This window comes from Protomyctophum parallelum, assembly GCF_964188405.1.
Source record: "Protomyctophum parallelum genome assembly, chromosome: 11".
NCBI lineage: Eukaryota > Metazoa > Chordata > Actinopteri > Myctophiformes > Myctophidae > Protomyctophum > Protomyctophum parallelum.
This window is the reverse complement of record NC_139707.1, coordinates 30,922,587-30,942,279: the sequence shown is the minus strand read 5'-3', so window position 1 is coordinate 30,942,279 and position 19,693 is coordinate 30,922,587. Positions and strand designations below refer to the sequence as shown.

At 41.7% G+C, this 19,693-nt stretch overlaps 1 protein-coding gene across 1 annotated transcript in view; it reads right to left on the bottom strand.

Annotated features, from left to right (window-relative positions):
* The window catches only part of thsd7ba (thrombospondin, type I, domain containing 7Ba), a 255,663-nt gene that overhangs the window by 97,709 nt on the left and 138,261 nt on the right, over positions 1 to 19,693 (bottom strand). The window contains exon 9 of the mRNA XM_083776564.1: positions 908 to 1,102. Within this exon, the coding sequence (XP_083632690.1) occupies positions 908 to 1,102 (195 nt within the window). The remainder of the gene's footprint in view (positions 1 to 907; positions 1,103 to 19,693) is intronic.

Below are 19,693 nucleotides of genomic sequence, written 5' to 3'. Positions count from 1 at the left end.
AATATCTGTTTTCTCAGAACGATGCAACACATTGTGAGCTGCTTTGGCAATGTAAACGTATGTTTTCTCATCCCAATAAAGCCCTTTGAATTGAATTGAATTGAATTGTGAGCTTGTGGACTCTTTTCGCCATTGTCGTACAACACCTAGCCACTGAAACCATACTGTAGAATCCTTATTGTGGGCAAAGCTTTCTCAGAAAATAGCAGAATGTCACGCTCACAGCAGATGCTAGTATAGAGCCCTGAGGTACTACGGGCAACCATAAAGGGTGTAAGACAAAGATAAAAGGGCTAAAGCGATTTAATGAGGACACAGTGTAAAGGGGCATACTGTACTTGCTGATCACTGAATATGCACCTAAACACATCACTTGGTCTCATCATTAAAGCTAGAATCATTCAAAATAATTGTATTGTGCCTTCATTATGGTACGATACTCTATGGAACTCTCTGGTCCATATACTGTAAGTTAGATTGTACTGCTGTTATACTGTATTGTAATGCCTTCTTATCTTGTGATGTATCGTATTGCATTTGGTTTCATATACTGTACTGTACATACCTTCCAGTTCATATGCTTCTATTTTATATGTTGTCATGTTTCATCAATAACCATTTTATTTTTTTAAGAACATTGAGGACCTCCTCAAAAACAAGATGGGATTTATCCTCCATCCTCCAATCAAATTTAGAAAACAAACAAACAAAACATTGAGTCCTTATGCCTGTCAAATAAAATGTGGTTTAAATCCACTTGACTTGCTTCATTTATACTATAAAGCAGATCTACGAGCTCACAACACATCGTGTCGACTCAAGTATGAATCAGGCTATACACAAACAGAGACATAAAGTATAAGGAGGACATAATGAAAAATAGCAAAAACAAGGACGTTTGGTTTACCCTTCCCGGGGAGGGCCAGCACGAAGCGCGAGCGGCTCTGCCTGCCCTCTGCGCTCTTGGTGGCACAGGTATGAGAGCAGGAGGACCAGGGAGACCAAGAACCCACCACACAGTCCCCAGGACAGGCCACCTCACAGGCCACCAACGTGGGGGGAGGATCCTCCACACACTGATCACCGGGCACCTCCTCGCCTGCTAGGAGAGACACATGAACACAGGGACAGATAAGTGAAAGTTATGTTCCCTCAAATCTAACACTAACACAGGCCCAAACCTAACACTATACCACAAGCCTAATCCTATAACCCGAGGGAACATAATATGGCTGATGGAACCCCGGCCAAATTATACTCACCACACAACCCTTTTTCCCAACAAAAATGCAAGCTTTACAGTTGAGAAAAAACCCAAATCCTTTTTTCTCAGCTGAATATCCCCTTATGGACTAAATTAATTTCTAATGATGAAAAAAAATGTATTTGTGTTTCTGCCATCAATCTGACCCAACTACGGATAAGCGGTTGAAGATGGATGGATGGATGGACGGACACAATTTCACTATTACAGTTACTACTATCTCTATTATTGTGATGCCATGTCCTAGTCCCTGATAGGTCAAATTTGTCCCAAACAGACATTGCCAAATATCTCAGACAAAAGTGAGGTCAAATGTAATCTACTTCAATATTTCTATAGTTGAGTCATCGAGTTACAGTAGCTGTTCTATGAATGAGCCTTAAGTGTGGGCGGTGAGAGATTCAGATGGTAATTAGTTTATGTTTTACATTCTGGAAAAAAACATTGCAGCATTACAGAACTTCTTTCCCAAGACCAATAATAGAATGACTGTGGAAATTATCAATCGGTCTCATATTATGCATATATGCAGTGGCACATTATTTGAGGGGAAAAGCCTATTTCTGGAAAGCTTTTGTTGGTTTGTTGGTTTTTCTTTAAAAAATATCTCAAATCCATCACTGGTGATTCACAACTAATCTAGACGCCCTTCCTTGGTTAAAAAGCACTATGTCATTTATAATTAGGACCTGTCCTGTTTTTTGCCAGACCGTTTTAGATGAGGATGAAGCTGGAAGCGCTCCTGCAGAAGCTATTCAGCCGCATACAGCATTTCTGTGTCAAAGAGCTCCAAATTTATATATCGTCGCTATAGAAACCAGCTAACTCAAATGTTCTTTCCGTCTGTGTTGGTTAAAAAAAATACTGAACCAATGAAAAGTATATTACAAAGTGCTTCTGACAAAACAAGTTAACATTTTAGGTATATACAAGACGCTCTTACTCCAGAGCGACTTACAGTAAGCAAGAACAACACATGGTAATACACCAAATACAAGGAAAATCAAAAAACTGAAAAAATTAATCTAAATGATTCAAAATCTTTCAAACACTTTCAAATTTGTTCAACAATAGCAGATGTGCAAGCTTGCAGCGTGGCACGAAGTGACGTGCTGTGAGCTTTATAGATCTGCTAGCCAGCGTATAATTGGAAGTGGTCAAATTGAGTTGTATTAACACATTTTGCTGGGGTCTCCCCTGGACGCCTCCTCAAGGACCCCTGGGGGTCTCTAGACCACAAGAACCACAGACACAGTGCTCATTCCTCCTCAGCAAACCACAAATGATATTGACCAGTGGTGGTGGACAGAGAATAAGTAGGTCAAGTACATTACAAGTACATTGGGATGAGGATCAGCGTCTCCAAATCTGAGGCCATGGTTCTCAGCAGGAAACCGGTGGATTGTGCAGTCCGGGTAGGGAATGAGGCATTACCCCAGGTGAAGGAGTTCAAGTATCTCGTGGGTCTTGTTCACGAGTGAGGGGAGGACGGAGAAGGAGATCAGCCGGAGAATCGGAGCGGCAGGGGCGGTAGTGCGCAGTACCGCACTGTTGTGACGAAAAGAGAGTTGAGCCAGAAGGCAAAGCTCTCCGTCTACCGAGCAATCTCAGTTCCTACTCTCTCACTCCCTTAGAGATAGGGTGAGAAGTTCAGTCACACGAGAGAGACTCAGAGTAGAACCGCTGCTCCTTCACCTGGAAAGGAGCCAGCTGAGGTGGTTCGGGCATCTGGTTAGGATGCCTCTCGGGCGCCTCCCTAGGGATGTCCTCGACGCACGTCCCACTGGGAGGAGACCCCGGGGCAGACCAAGGCGCATTTGTAGGAAACACATCGACTCACTGGCCTTGGAACGTCTCAGAATCCCCCAGGAGGAGGAAGTCACTAATGTTGCTCTGGAGAGGGAAGTCTGGAGCACTGCTGTTGCAACCGCACCAGACTACGGATAAGCGGTTGAAGATGGATGGATGGAAGTACATTAACTTACTTAAATACATTTTTGGAGTTGACTTTCCTCCTATGTCCAGCTTTGAGGGTTTGTGTAAACACAAACATTGAATACCATTGACAATAAATGTCCAGCTTTGAGTGGTTGTGTAAACACAAACATGGAAGACGAAGGTGAGGACGCAAGTTGTGATTGGCCGGAATGAGATGATGTACGAATCAGTATGATGATGTATGATGGTAGGAGCGCCCCTCACTTCACACGGGTGTGATTTTATTTTTTTGCAAACTAATAATAATAATAATATACATTCAATAATGACATTCACTCTGCTACTGTACGTTTCAAATAGAAATATTGTTTTTCTTTTTTTGCTGATGTTCATTCACAGTTACTGCAGGGCAGGGGTTCATGTATATCATTTTCAACCATCATACAGTATATTCCACTCCATTGACAGGTCCAACATCGTCCAATTCTCTCATTTTTCAAGGAATAGAGTCTCTCGCAATCTCAAGTTGTGAGTTAGTTTCTCATTTACACATCCTCCACAATGCTCAGCCACAGCTCATGAATTGGAGGATCTGCTTTGTGCCTTGTAATTACTTTTTCACTAGCTGTCAATAGAGCGTCGCAGTCCCGCCCCCTTGAGAGACCGGAAAGGAAATCCCCGTTCATTTTCCTCATAGACTTTTCAGAAAGTATTTATTTAAAGACGTTTACGCCACAGACAAAGCCAACTCTTGTCGTGACAAATCATGACAATAAACACAATGTTTTGGGCCAAACAAATAATTAGAAAGTAGAAAAAAACGGCAGGTTACAAAACATTTTTTGTTGTTTGTAATTATTTGTTTGGTCCAAAATATTGTGTTTCTTGTCATGATTTGTCACGACTCGAGTTGGCTTCGTACGACGCTTGAAAAGTCTTTAAATAAATACTTTTTGAAATGTCTATGAGAAAAATGTATTGGGATTCATTTCCTGGGCCTGGCATCGCTCTAGTACTGGGTGCATACCTTCTCTTTGTGTGACCTTGATTTGGGATCAAGATGGCAAAAGAAACATAATTCGTTGCTGTTGCTGGAGGAAACCTTTTAACTAAATTTTTGAGGTTTTTCATTATTATTTGCATACATCAGTGCTATTGAACACCTTTTACATCTGCGTGTTGTTTCAAAAATATTGAACCAATGGAAAGTATAGTAAAACACGCTTTGGACAAAACTCCATTGCACCCTTAAACTGCTAAAACAGCTAACTCCACCACCTCTCCCGCTCTCATGCAAGTAATTGAAAATATATAAAGTCACAACACCAACTTTGATTAGTATTTGTTTTAAAAATATAAGGTTTTCTAAATTTCCTGAACATTTTATATTTTTCATTTCCTGAAAAATGAACATTTGTTGAGTGAGTGTTTTCCTCCTGACAGCAGAGATATCTAACTAGAAAAAGTGCTCCTCGGAGCACTGGTCTCTGCCAGGTCAGGTAGGATATTGTGGCCTCCCGGTGGCGCTATAATAGGCCAATGTGAAAAGGGTGCCATTTTGTCTTACGCCTTTTACGGCAATTGGACGTTCAAATTCATGATTTGATGTATTTTGTTCCAAAAATGAGTTTTGCAAAAATCCACCTGCTGGTGGCGCTATAACAGGCCAATGTGAAAAGGGTGGGATTTATTCCTCTGCCTAGTAGGAATGTGCATGCGAAACTTAATGTAAATTGTACACTACGTTCATGATTTGAGGCATTTTGTTAAAAATGGGCCAATCCTGAATGTTATGTTCAGGATTATGTTATGGCTGGAAATATCGGACACAAACACACACACACACACACACACACACACACACACACACACACACACACACACACACACACACACACACACACACACACACACACACACACACACACACACACACACACACACACACACACACACACACACACACACACACACTTTTCATTCTACTTCTTTACACCTGTAAACCGTGACACATCTCCAATTCTCCATATATGAAGATCATGATACTGACCTCAACTAACCCTGGAAAACCATACATGGAGAAGACTGGATCATCACCTAGATCTGCATATATGGAGCCTGCCAGCAACTCTATGTCTGACTATTCTGTCCTCACACTTGCGTGCCTGAGCAAAGGCTAGACAGATAGCGTACAGACTCCAAATAATAAAGACGTTTCTTGAGAAGAGTAATATTTACTGTTGATTATGGATTTTTGTAAGACTGTCAAACAAACACACAAATACATGGATTTCAGAAACACACATGAAAACATGAGATACAAACAAATGAGCTGCTACACTAGTAAGTTACAACAAACATTCTGTATTTGTTCACTATACTGAAAACATGTAGGACATGGCTGATGCAATCACAGACTCCTGTATCTAACATGGTACATGATAATCTGTAGACCAACATACACTACTAAATTGACTAGTACACATTACTCTACAAACTTTTTCTCAACTCAAACATTTTCTTTAACAGTTTTGCATCAACACATTCGAGTTTACTTACAGACATATCTACACCAAAACACATAACGTTGGAGAGCTGTGGAGAACACTGCTGCATGCTTGCTTCTCAAATGACAATGAAGGAATTAACTAAATTGCTTTCAATTCCCCCTGACAAACTAAACTGGACCATACCATCACCTGGAATATACCATTCAAAAAAGGAGGATGAAATAGCACAACCAACCACAAGGTGGTGCATATGTCTCAACTAAAGAGGTCAGGGTCCAGAACACTGACCTCAAACCTCAAACCCTTAGATCTCCATATATGAATCTGACCTGTTCTGATATTCCATATGTTGATCTGACCCCGATGCCAATACGCCAGCACTCGTCCAGCATCTTCCTTCTGCCGTCACCCAGGCGGATGCGTGCACTTGTCCTTTAGGACGAGGTCACTTCTCGCCCTCAGTGCGTCTTACTGGTATGCTGCGAATTTTCTCCAAACACAACATATCTTTTCACCATTATGCCAATGATGTTCAGATCTACCTACCTCACAGTTAATTCTAGTTACTAATTTCAGACACAATTTTTTTTTCCTAAACCTCAATGAAAGCAAAAGGAAAATAATAATATTTGGCCATGATACTTTTAACTCCAACTCATCTGTCAAATTTAAACCTTTTGAACTTTTATCTCGTCCAGACTCCATTACTGTAACTCTTTGTACACTGGCATTGAATAGTCATCATTCAGCCTTCAGCTTGTTTGAAACGCATCTGCTCGCCTCCGCACTGGCATTAAAAACGTGCCCACACTACACCTGTCCTGGCCTCACTTCATTGGCTCCACAACAATTTTAGAATTGACTTTATTTGACAATTTGTTTTGTAAATCTCTAAAAGGTTTGACTCTGCGGTATCTCTCTGAACTACAGCACCTTTTACACCCCAGTCAGAGTTTGAGGTCTGCTGACAAGCTGCTGCTGATCGTGCCCAGAACTAGTCAGAAAAGCAGATGATCATGTGACCACACATTTGTGAGCCTGAATCCATAACACAGTGCAACACATACAATTGTGGTTTTACTGGGAAGCTTGAAGAGAGGAGAAGCAAGCACTCAGTTGAGTAGTTCACAGCTATACATGTATTGTTATAGTTACTGTACTCTACTCTACTGTGCTCTGTACTGTATTGTAGTGCACTAGTGCAGTCCAGACCTCAGACTCCCAGGAACGTGCCCAGGGGGCCGGCCCAGTTCTGGCGAGCTGCCACGCGTCCGAAACGGTCGAAAAATGACAGATACCATGTGGGGGTCCGTGTGGGGGTCCCCGGGAGAAAGGAAAGAGGAGCTGCGCACACCGTTTTACCGGAACATCCAATCTCCGCCTCCTGGCCTTTCAGCCTGGCAAAGATAATTAAGTCAGCTTGATGCTGCAGTCACAGTATACCAAGTGTCATTTTACCCTTCACAAAGTCGTGGATCAATTTCACACACAGGGATGTCACTCTGTTGCCAACACGACGCCCAGCACCCGAAAATATTTTACGATGTGCAATCCTGCACAAAGCAGTATCATTAACTGGGCTGACACTGTAACAATATAACAAATCCCCAGGACAGACAGTGCCATCTCTTATTTTTTTCTTCTCCTAAGTGAGTCACCCTCAATGCCAAAATGGTGGTGGAGGGTGTGTGCGGAGGTATTACCTCGTCAGACAAACACGAGGAAACCCCCCTGGGTCTTTTGGAACCCGCCACCCACAACGTTTTTAAAGTGGGCAGAGCACTCCAGCCATGAATGCCTCTAGCATGAATACAGCAGGAGTAATTGTCCAGGAAGATCATGCTGGGAAAAAACACCAGGGGCTAGGTAGGTCCAAATATGGCAAATCGGCCTTCCGTTCATGAGTGGCTACACAAATGGCGTGCATAGAAGGTGCCTCTAGCTTCAGGGAGGAAAGTAAAATTCAGTTAATCTAACTCTGAGGGCCAGATATACGCCATTTGGATGCATTATGCACATAGAAACATGCATGTTATTTATTAAACAGATGCACCAGCCTAGAAATGCAGTTCACTTGTCATTAAAAAACCAATCTACAAGCCAAGCTCACAATGTGTCGAAGAATGCAATGCGTTGTGAGACACGTATTAACATGGTTGCGGCTGCACCCCGTCGAGAAGGTCGTATTACAGCCAATGAGAGCCCAGGACAGCTATGCTCACAGACAGAAAGTCTGTCTGTCTGCCTGTACCAATAGTTACATATAACCTTTATTCCGTGGGTGAATTTATGCACGGAATAGGAAGGTGACATATGGCTAAATGGTGTCATACATATTGGTAGCTATATTAGCCTAATATTGCAATTAAATATAGTCTATAAAACCAACACATCTCACTTTAATATGTTGATAACACAGCATCGGAAACTCAGAATCTACGCAGCAGCACAACTGTTATTATGGAAAAATGTGGTCCACATGCGCTGTGTGTGTTGCGAGACATGGCGAAAGCATTTCCGGGGATCCCCAGCCAAAAACATTGAGAACCCCTGCTCTAGCGCACGATACTGCAGGCTATCACATACTTTTGTGTGCGTGTGTGCGTGCATGCATGCGTGCACGTGCGTGCGCATGCGTGCGATAGAGATAGAGATAGAGATAGAGATAGAGATAGAGATAGAGATAGAGATAGAGATAGAGATAGAGATAGAGATAGAGATAGAGATAGAGATAGAGAGAGAGAGAGAGAGAGAGAGAGAGAGATAGAGAGAGAGAGAGAGAGAGAGAGAGAGAGAGAGAGAGAGAGTAGCGTCCTGTGTTGGTCTCGTGCTGCATGTAAGTATGTGAGACGTCTTGGTGAACTCTTGCAGTGTGTGATCCCTTGTCTGTGATCAATCGTTTACTGTGAATACCACGACGATATAATGACAGCCAATTTAAAAAATAGACGTGTAGTGTGAAAACGTAATTTGATGACTCCCTGACGACATTAAAAGTCCTTGCATGTGTATGAGCCCTAAGTCATCTTACGTGTCACAAACTAGTGCACTTCTCTCCTTTACTGCTTGCATATATCATGCAAATCATTTGGAGGTCCAACTAAATCAGCGAGCAGACATAAAATTCAGATTCTGTACAGATCCACCGGCCAGACACCATCAGCAGGAAAGATCTCTGGCAGAGAATGTGCTGTCTACCACCCATGGAAGAGGAGAGGATGAGGTGAAGCCAAGTACCGATAGATACACTTTGTTACCACCCGCACTCTGACTCCTCCAGTGCGATACCCTCTTAGACCAATAACAATTACTGTATATAAGTGATACTGTAGGTTGCACTCAACGGGAGGGAGAATGAATTAACTCACTCTTGGCATTCTGTGTGCCATCACCAGGAAAAAAGCATTAGATCAGTCATTCCCAAAATGTTTTAGCCTGACACATAAAAGCTGAAACAGTACAGTAGATCTTCTATTTTTGCTGTTTTATATTAAATTATATATAAATATATTATATATATTCTTAATCCCAAGAACAACTGCCCACAAGCACAGCAGGCAGAAACATCTGGCAAGGAAGGCCCAGAGGACTCAGGTGGACTGTGGCCAATGGCCTATGCTCCATGAAATTAAACCACAGGCATAAGTAAGGAAGATTTGTGCAAGGGAGGTTATGCGCAAATAATATGAGCATAATCTATGATAGAAATTTGTTGTGCTTCTCAAAGTGGTGTCCACCTAAATTAGTTAATAGAGCATCAACATAAATGTAATGCACCTCTAAAAAGCAGGTGCAAATGAACATAGGCAGGTTAAATTAAAGGGAGCATACGGTGCTCTGGCTTAGCTAATTCCTCCCGATGAGAAGTTTGGTGCCTTTTAGGTTTTCCTCCACCATGTGTGCGTGAATGGGTGAATATAATGCACATTGTAAAGCACCTTGGATAAAGGCGCTATATAAATGCACCATTTACCAGATGACAGTAAATGCGGGAAAGGGTCACATAACCTCACACTAATCTAATATTTTGTTGGACTATTGAGAAGTTGGACTAAAGGATAGAACCCCTCAAAGGTGGTGGTTTCCCCCACAGGAGGTGCCCAGTGCCAACTCTTGTATAGTTCCATATATAGCATAGTTCACATAGGCAGGCATCCACTTTAATGCATTATGCGGCTAGGATTTGTCACAGTTGTAAGTACCAATCGATGCATTTGCTATAAAATACAATAGCAATCATTTGCAGCGCTGACCTGGCGATTATTTACTGATGTAATAAAGTCTGTAAGATATTGTGTGAGTGTGATAAAAAATGATTCACATAGATAGACCATATAGTATGTTATGTGGGCAAATTGGTCACTTGAGCAAACATGGCTTCTGAATGGGAACCGTTTGGATACTTTGCATAATTGTTTTGAACCGAAAGTCACATCTGCGTGGGACTTAATTTTCTCTGCTGGGTGCGTCTCCCACCTAGCTGGAGAAAAGCCATAATTGCGACATTTTCAGGTGACCACGTTTTATTGGAAACAGGCAGACAATGGTTTGTGTGTAGTATAATGCGAGAATCCAGCTCTCTGACCCACATACAGACAGAGAGTATCATTACTGAGTAGCATCGCTATCTCATCATCATTGCAGTGCAAATGTAGTAGCGTGACTTATTGCTCGCTTGCATAAGTGCAAAATGAACAATGAGATGCGCAGCCACGTACAGCAGGCATATCCTTGCTTAAAAAAGTGTAACTTCGGTGTAATGAGCATTTTATAAAATGTATTGCTTTTGGAAAGTTTGATGCCTTTGTCTAACAGTTAGTGGTGGTACTCTAATACAAAACTGGGGGGGAAACATAAAAAGAAAAAACATACTGTTGCAAATAGGGTGAGAATGCAAGCTTGCGTGGCTCTATCACTAGCCTAGAACATTAACAATAACATTCTCCATTATTGTTGGTACTGTACACACCAAGGCCAAGGTCCTGAATAACCAGTTTCCATTTAAATGCATGATCACATACTTACTGTACTTTCTTAGGCCTTTCAATTCCCCGAGGAACGTGCACATAGCTGTGTTTAAACCTTTATGTGATTGAACACTTGAATCAAGGCCATTCAGATATCCACATAATCCTATAGGCTTAAACACACGTCTGGTTGTGTTCGCTAACAAGGATATTAACATGCCTTTCCATGCATTTCCTCACAATGCTCAGAATAATCAACACCTTCACAAAACCAACTGTGTCTGTGTGAGAAGAACGAGAGCACGGGACACAGATCTGAGACTGTGCCATCTGTTTTCCAGCTCGTACAGCAACACATTTTACAGGAGGCATACATGCGCCGCATAAAACAAAATGAGTCATGACTTTTGATCCTGCCACACTCTCCCCTGCCCCTTAATATGTCTTTGTCAAGCTGATGGCACAGATAATTACGACCTAATTATCGTACATCGAACAATGAACATCAATACAGCCGTGAGAACAATAGACGCTAGCTGTTCTTGACTGAGAGGCTATTGGAGCATTGATCAAAGAGAGAAAAGAGAGACACAGCGGCTATTAGGAATGATTAGGAAGGTCATACACAGTATTGCCATGTCTGCTTCTTATAAGTGACTTTGGCCGTGGTTTCCTGTAAAGTTGTTGGTAAATATTGGCAGTTGCGGTTTCTTGGGCTTCTTTATAAAGTATAGCAGCTTATTTGGGCTTGCTTCCTAATGTAGTTTTAAACCAGTGGTTCTATAACATTTTCATGGCAAGGACGCCTAAATGAATATGTATTTGTCCGTGGACCCACCTACTGTATCTGAAAATATTTTGTGCCTGGTACCCTACCCACATACTATTATTATATTTATATTTCAAAAACATAAAAAAAATGTTTAGCATTGTTTTCATACAAAATTGCTTGTCCACCGAGGCAGGCTTGGATAAAGAGAGATTCCAAAGTATGGGATCATAACATATATTGAAGAGGATTCATTGAGAATTTACTGGAGTTGATAATTGGCTGATTGAGAGTGAAAGAGCTAAGCTCTCTCTCTCTGTATGTGTGTGTATGTGTGTGTGTATGTGTGTGTGTGTGTGTGTGTGTGTGTGTGTGTGTGTGTGTGTGTGTGTGTGTGTGTGCGCGTGCATGTGCGTGTGTGCGTGTGTGCGCGTGTGTGCGTGTGTGTGTGTGGGAGCTCTGTAAATAGATAGCTGCCCTGGGGGTCCTTCTGCATTATTAATACATGGATCTGTCGCTGAGCTCCAGCTCAGATATAATACCAGTGCTTGCTGCATGCCATTCCAACTTGATTTCTGTTTCCACACACCCACACACCATTTAAGCCTCTACGCTGTTATTACAGACAGGCAAATTGAATGTCCTCAACTTTGCCTAAAAGTTAATGATCCACCTTACTTAATCACCACATTCATCCACAGGCAACATTAACAGCCAAGGTAAGTTGGTAACACATTTTGCTGGGGACCGCCTGGAACCCCTCCAATGACCCCTGTGGGTTTCCGGACCCCACTTTGAGTTGAGAACGCTGCATTATCGCATGCTTCCAGAAGTTTCAACAAGACAACCAGTTACTGTATGCTGCGTGCATTGACACTGGCAGCGTCAAAAGATGCACAACTATCAAAAGCAACGCAGCGCTGCACACTGTATCTGTCACTGAGTTGATGTTTAACATCAACATTAAGTGTGTGTCCGACGAGCGAGACAAATTATGAAGGAAAATATTGAGGTAAGCAGAACAGGCAGATGGAAATGGGTGAATGGGACAATGTCAGGTCTCTGCTCAGTGTCTTGAGCTTGTTATATATGGCACTTTAATCAAATTGAATTGAAGTCAGTGGAATTTGTTAAACTACACTTGCTTCCTTTTGTAGCTTTGTAACCGTGAGAATTGGAAGCCAGCTCAACGTTTATTTTGTAGCGTTGTAGAAAGGATAAAAAGCATCAAAAGTCTCTGACGTCAGTTTGAATCTTCGTGTCACTGGCTTCCATTGGAAGTCAATTGTAGCCTATAGCTATAGCTGCCAGTGTGAACACATGCATAATCAATATACTGTACATTCAACAAAGGCACCAGTTGTGGCCCTACTGGACTCGTTTCCTGTTCATTGCGTTATCTAATAGATAACAGACTGTCTTGACCATTTAGCATTTAAACCCTATAGACTTCCCTCAGGGTTCTAAATTACTGTCTTTGATCCCACAGGAGGAAATTCGGGCGCTTCCCCCGCGGGATCAATAGCTCTTGTCTTATCTTATTTTACTAGGCCCGCCATTCTTTTCTACACTAAAGGTCTTCGCCGAAAATAGCTCACAACACACTGGTATGATTTAAAATGTAAATTCCCGTTCTCATTTACAATCATCCAATCAATATGTATGTTGACTGGAGAAATGCATCTCAGATAGATTCACTGTCATCCCTCCTTTCACGCGGTGGACCCATAGGGAGCTTGTGGAACTATTTTCACCAAATGTGCACCCCAGAATAGAGAAGCTATGGGTTCATGTGGTTAAATACAAACTTTTAATACAATAATATGGATTTAAGTGGGGAGTTTTTATTATTTCATTAATAACTGAGAATTTAAAGTTGGCATAAATGATGTACAAAATGAGAAACCGCACTGACAATGTGCAGCAGCGATGGTAGACATAAAATATTGCAGTCAGTCAGTATGATCAAGTAGAAAAAGAAAACGCAAAAAGTTAGAATATGGAGATGAGAGGTTTCTGCCCGACAGCAACAACATTATTTTTAAATATGGCCCACAGGTTCGGGAATCGTTGAATTATTCAAAACAAAACAAGTCACCGATAACAATGAAGGTACAGCTTTGAGCTCATTTTCTGTGCTGATGAATGTACTGTGCATGTTATTGATGACGAACAGCGTTGTGTGCAGGTGGGTCTTACAGACTGATGAGTTGAGAGAAGCTCCTATTGATCTGACTTCGCTCACCAAATGGTATTTGCATTTTAATGGCAGCCATGACAATGTGACTGGGAGAGAGAGAGAGAGAGAGAGAGAGAGAGAGAGAGAGAGAGAGAATGGGAGGGAGAGAGACCCGCCTAGTCCATCACTACAGTGATGCCAGATTGGACGAGAAATAGGTTGATTGCGTTTAATGTGCAAGATGACCCAAAAGCTGAGGAAATGTCAGAGTCAAGATTCATCACAAAAAGGACGAGAAAGAAACTGATGAATAACAGAATTAGAATTTTCGTTTTACATGAGGAAATTGATTTCTGACTATGGCCCGTCTCTATCTGTTAGCAGCAGAGGTTTGCAGGTTTGCTAATAATTACGGTGAGATTTCGAAACTGATAAATTCCAAGATATTACGTTTACGAAATAGTCAAAGTGTTAACTTTATACTAGCACTACCACCATCTTAGAGAAACACCTGAGAGGAGATTGAATACTCCCGTCTTGATTATGTTGTGCGGAGGAAGTTTCCCTGTCCACTGTGAATAATCTCAAATGGCTATGGGAAAAGAATTGTTCGGTTTAGAGGCATGTATACCGGCTCAATCTCAACCACCTCTGACACGAAATGAGATTTATGCAGTCTATTGGCAAAGCCACTCACACGTGAAAGCATCCAGAATTAGATGGTTTTCCATCTGGTTTCAGACCTGTCACTCATCGCTCACTACTGCTACTACAAACTACATACTGTACGTCATGTTTGACTAATGTGGACCACTGTGGTAATGGTCTGGGTTTAATAGACAAATATTTACATTATTTCTGGATAAATGTCACATTCCTATGAGTTTACCTTGAAATGTTGCCTGCAGATGTCAAAATTACTTATTTTTAACTTAGCAGAGAGTGGCATTCCCATCCTCCCAGGGACAATACCATAGCCTGAAATGACGGTCTGGCTCAGCCAATCAAAGGTACGTCACGTTAGCCTGGCTAATAAGCCAGACTGAATCAGCCGCTGTTGAGTATAGAATGTGAACGATTGAACAACTGACTCGAGTGACTCTGCTGACTGGGTCTGTGGGTCTGAGTACAGAACGACCAAAATGAACAGATCTTTTTACTGAACGACCGAGCGATGATCTGGTTCACTGGAATGAACGATAGTTCCCAACACTACTCTCAACTGAACCAGACTCCACCCATAGCCAAGAATTCAGCAAATCACAATGTACCACACCAAAAATGCTCCCCAATAATGTAATCAGCTCTTCAGGCACCACACCAAGCCCCCAGAAAGGCTTGCCAATGTTGAAGCTGCAATGCGTAGTGGTGAAAGCTGGTACTGCAGGTGGGCCCCTCAATTTAGCACGAGGAAACCCCGCACGGCTGGGGTTTAACATTGAGCGCTCGGTTGCACTTCTGCATTTGGCAACCAACATTTGGTTGGCAAATGCGGAAGTGGAGTGTTCTTCCGGGTGCTTCAAAACGCCACTGAGCAACTTCCATTGCAATGAATAACAGGGGGTGGGGGCCTGGGGGGCTGTCGCTCCGGTCCTCCCTCTATCCTTTATAACTATGCACCACACACACAGGCTTCAAGCTTCCTCAATAACAACATCTGCATAGATAAACACAAGCGCTTTAGATTCATATCATGTCACAGCAGAATTTGCACCTTGGGACTGAGAATCTAAACGTTACAAACATAGAAAATACAGCATAAATACCATCATGAATATGATTGTGCATTGTTGAACATCATAAATTAGTCTGATAGCTGAGCTGCTCTGTCACAATCGGCCTCAGGTCTTAATGGATTAACAATTATAATAGGTGAAGAGCAACAGGAAACCAGGGGGAAAGGGGAGACATGTGAGACAAGATTGGGAGCCGGATTCCATGAGGACAATTGTCTGTGCGCTAACTCTGGCTGAGCCACCAAGCATCCCAAGTTTACATTTTGCCTTTACATATTGATAGGTTTCTATACAGTAGCTTATGGATAAACCAGGTTGAACAGAGCAAGTTTCCTCTCAGCTGACAGAACATGGTTTGTTGAGTGTTCCAGTCGCTGTAGCTCATCATCATGCTCTTGTTTGAATACATTTTTGCTGTTAAAGAGAACTGGTCGATAGCTCTCTCTCACCCTGTCTATCTATGTCTCTCTCTCTCTTTCTCCTACTACATAGGAATCCCTTCCACAGAACTACTTCCAGAGTTTTCAGGCATGAAATGGAGAGCACTTCTTGCCGGGGGGTGAATTGGAAACCAAATGCTTGCTCAGTCTAGGAACAAAGTGGGGAAAACATTGCATTGCATATCACTGGAGCTGCTATCTCCATGAAATCTCACAAAAACCTCCCAATGAAACTGCAAAAGTTTTAAGCTGGCCTGGTACAGTGTACCTGTCACTCGCTGCTACATAAAAAGTACTGTAGCTACAATACTTCTCTATTTTGTGCCGGAAGAAATTGAATCAGAAGTCGGTAAGCCTCTTTTCATTATGTAGCCTATAATGTTCTCATTATTTCACCAGAGCATTGTCTGGTAGCAAAGTGAGACAGACATTCATTCACATTTTAAACACTGTCAGCATTCCTGTTCTTACATTGAGAACATCATTGTATTTGAGCTTTCAAAGTACAGTCACCGGACAATGTTCATAACCATTCCTCAAAATGTGCCAGTCTTTTCTTTGCCATGTCACCCACCTGTCCTGAACCCGTCATTATTCCACTGTATTCAGCTTTTGTTCCACGTAAGTTTCTTGATTAAATGGGGCAAATGATTGGATTTACAAAATGTCTGACAACAGTACAGATATGCGGTACTATGCGGTAGGGGGAACTACTTAGAATAGTGATCTCAAAGTGGGGTATACATTCACCCATGTACACACACATTCACATACCAATGGCGACAAAATCATGCAAGGCACCATGCAACCGAGCCGTTAGCGGCACTAAGCCAGGGGAATTTGGAGGTTGAACAGCTGCTCTATACCTGAGCCACTGCTGCCCTTAATGCTGCTGATTGTGCTTATCAGAGGCCAAATGGTTATGTAATTGTAATGCTGTGTTCACAATAGCAGCGAAAACTTGTTGGCGAGTGTTGCTCAACGAGCTCGTTAACGTTAATAAGTGTGCGTCCGGAAAGCGATAACAATGAAGATATAGCCTAAATACTTGGATTAAAAAGAACAGGGAACTGGCCGATGGATATAATTTGTATTTCAGCAATTTCAGGCAGATATTGTGTGGAGCTCATGCAAAACAACATGATCGTTTTGTAGCTCTGTGCTAGTATGAAGTTGAAGCCAGCTCAACTTTATTTTGTGTATTTTAAGCAAGCATCAAAAGCATCAAAAAGTGTTGGTCATCTGTTTGTATCTTCATTTCACTGCATGGCTTGGTAGTTGGTAGCTTTGTAGCCGCCAGTATGAATGCAGTATATAGTCAAGAAGATGAGTGTAAAAAGGTGTGTCTTCAGTTTAGCATTCCTCGTCACAGATAATATTCACGTAGATGCTCATGCATGCTGTTCATTGAAGCGATGCGTCAATGTGGCTGCCATATTGACAGGAGGGGCAAGCCATGCCTAATGTACAGTATGTCTAGCAGGAGGTCTATTGATGCAGGAGGTCTCTCCATAATAAAAGGTCTCTCCGTAATAGAATAATCATAACTCACCGAATTCTCAATCAATTTCCAAGTGGTTTTGTTTGTTACAAATGTCAGACATTTAGTTATGTTATGACACAGGATACTTAGTTGAATTAAAAATGTGTCTTTATATTAAAAAACATATATTACGTATAATTGCAGTAATAGTTATCAAGCAGAAAAAAGATTATTGTGCAGACGTAGATCTAGTAGATATTTGATGTAGATCCAGTGCAGTGTCTACATATATTGTCTATGATCCTAGAAGTTCAAAGCTACTGAAAAACATACAAGGCACTGACTCGTCGACAGGGTAATGGATTTCAATTTTCAAAAGCCTTTAATACTTCATGGCTTGACCAAAGTTAAACGTAAAATGTAACTTTTGTTCCTACCATTGAACAAATTAAAGGCTTTTAAAATCTATTACCCCCTTGAGTGCCTCGGATGTTTTCCAATAGCTTTGGTTCGTCATGGTCTCTGAGATGTCTTTGTGGCTCTGTGAGCTGGACAGATGTTAGAGAACGGCTCGTACAATGTTCTTGTTTAATCCTCGTGTAATGGTGAGGAGACGAGGGCAAGGTGCAACAGTTGACCAAATAAGATGTTTGAATTTAATTAGCAAGTTTCACGGTGACATTATTGAAAAAAATTAAATCAAAATCTTTTGATTACTTTTCAATGAATCGTGCAGCCCTAATTTCTGTTTTCACAGTAGCTTATCTTAGTCAGCTCACAAGAGTTGGCATTAACAATTGGTTTAGAACACTGATTCATATTGATATTAACTTAACCCCCTAAACCCCAGCATCTTTAATGTGGGCAATTAAGGCTTTCGCAGAAAAATTGCAGATCAACAAGCTTTAACCCACAATAACAGAAAAGACAGCCCTGACCATCTCCAGTCAACCATATAACACGTTGTGAGCTTGTTGATCAGCTATTTTTCAAATAGCCGAAATACGTACAGTATAGACTAGCCTAAAGGAGTATTTCACAAAAAATAGATAGAAAATAAGTAATTTTGGTTTAAGTGGTATATATTTAGTTATAAAACATCTAAATCTTAAGTAAGTATTAAGAAGAAGAAAAAAAAGTACTAAGTACAGTACTTGAGTAAATGTACTTAAGCTACTTTCCACCACTGGCGATGCTCAGTAAGCCTTTCTTACTAGTATTAACTCAAATGTAATGTGTATTGATGACACACTGTAAGTATCCTTGAATGTGTTTCTGCAGAGCTTGGGTGAGTTTTCCTGGGTGGACTTTTTCCAGTTCTGAAATAACAGCCTTGACTATACGGGGAGTATATGGGGCTGGCGTGGATGTTGTTGTTCCAACACTCATTTCCATATTTATTTACACTTTATTTCCATGCCAAATTATAACATAGGTGCGGTTTCCCTTCCATGCTAATTTAATATTGGCCTGTCTCTGAAAAACAAAAGGGGAAGAAAATGTTCTCTATCCTCTGAAGAAAGAACTGTGCCTTGAAGTGTACAGTAGACGAGTTTCCATAATTTCCAAAATAGCAGATCCACAAGCTCACAGCGTGTCAGTTTGTGGCGTGCTGTGAGATGGCACATTTTTGAAAATATTGTACCAAAATATGGTGGCTCTAAAAAAATAATAATATCATCTATCCATCCGTCTATCCATCCAGAAAGTGAAAGTGCACAAAAGTGTAAAAAAGTGGGGAGTGCTGCAGTTTCTCAGCATGGCAGCTGGTGTAGCTGTGTGGTCAGTGGTAATGAGGGTGCAGTCCAGACACGCTCATCTGATCAGAGTGTGAATGGAGCCCGTCAGCACTGTGTCAACTCCTGCAGACAGTCGGTTATTTTGCCTTCTCTTTCTTCCTTCTCCATCTATTTTACTCTATCTCAGCCTGTTTCCCCGAGTCACTCTGTGTGACGACTGCATCACTCTCAGCATATTGTCATGTCCCCAGCAACTTGCACAAATTAAGCAGAGGTAACAGAGCATTTCAAATAACACAGCCATGCAGGCTCGGTTCTGCTTGGTTATAATGCACAATACAGCCTTTCATCAAAGTGACTCTTTAGGACAAAATGATGAGCAACAAATACTGCGATCACGTCTCTCCAGTTCTGGCAACACTCCATTGGCTCCCAGTTACATAAAGAATTAATTTAAAAAATATTTAAAATCTCTAAAATGGGCTAGCCCCACTCAATATGGATGAATTAGTAGAACGCTATGGGCTCCAATTTCGTCGCCGCCTTTACCCGCAACGCAGCCCAGCCTTTACCCGCAACGCAGCCCACAATTCAGCCGCTGGGCTGGGGGTGCAACGCAACACTCTTCCATGGGCTATAGACCGTAAGGCTATGAAGCAATATAGCAA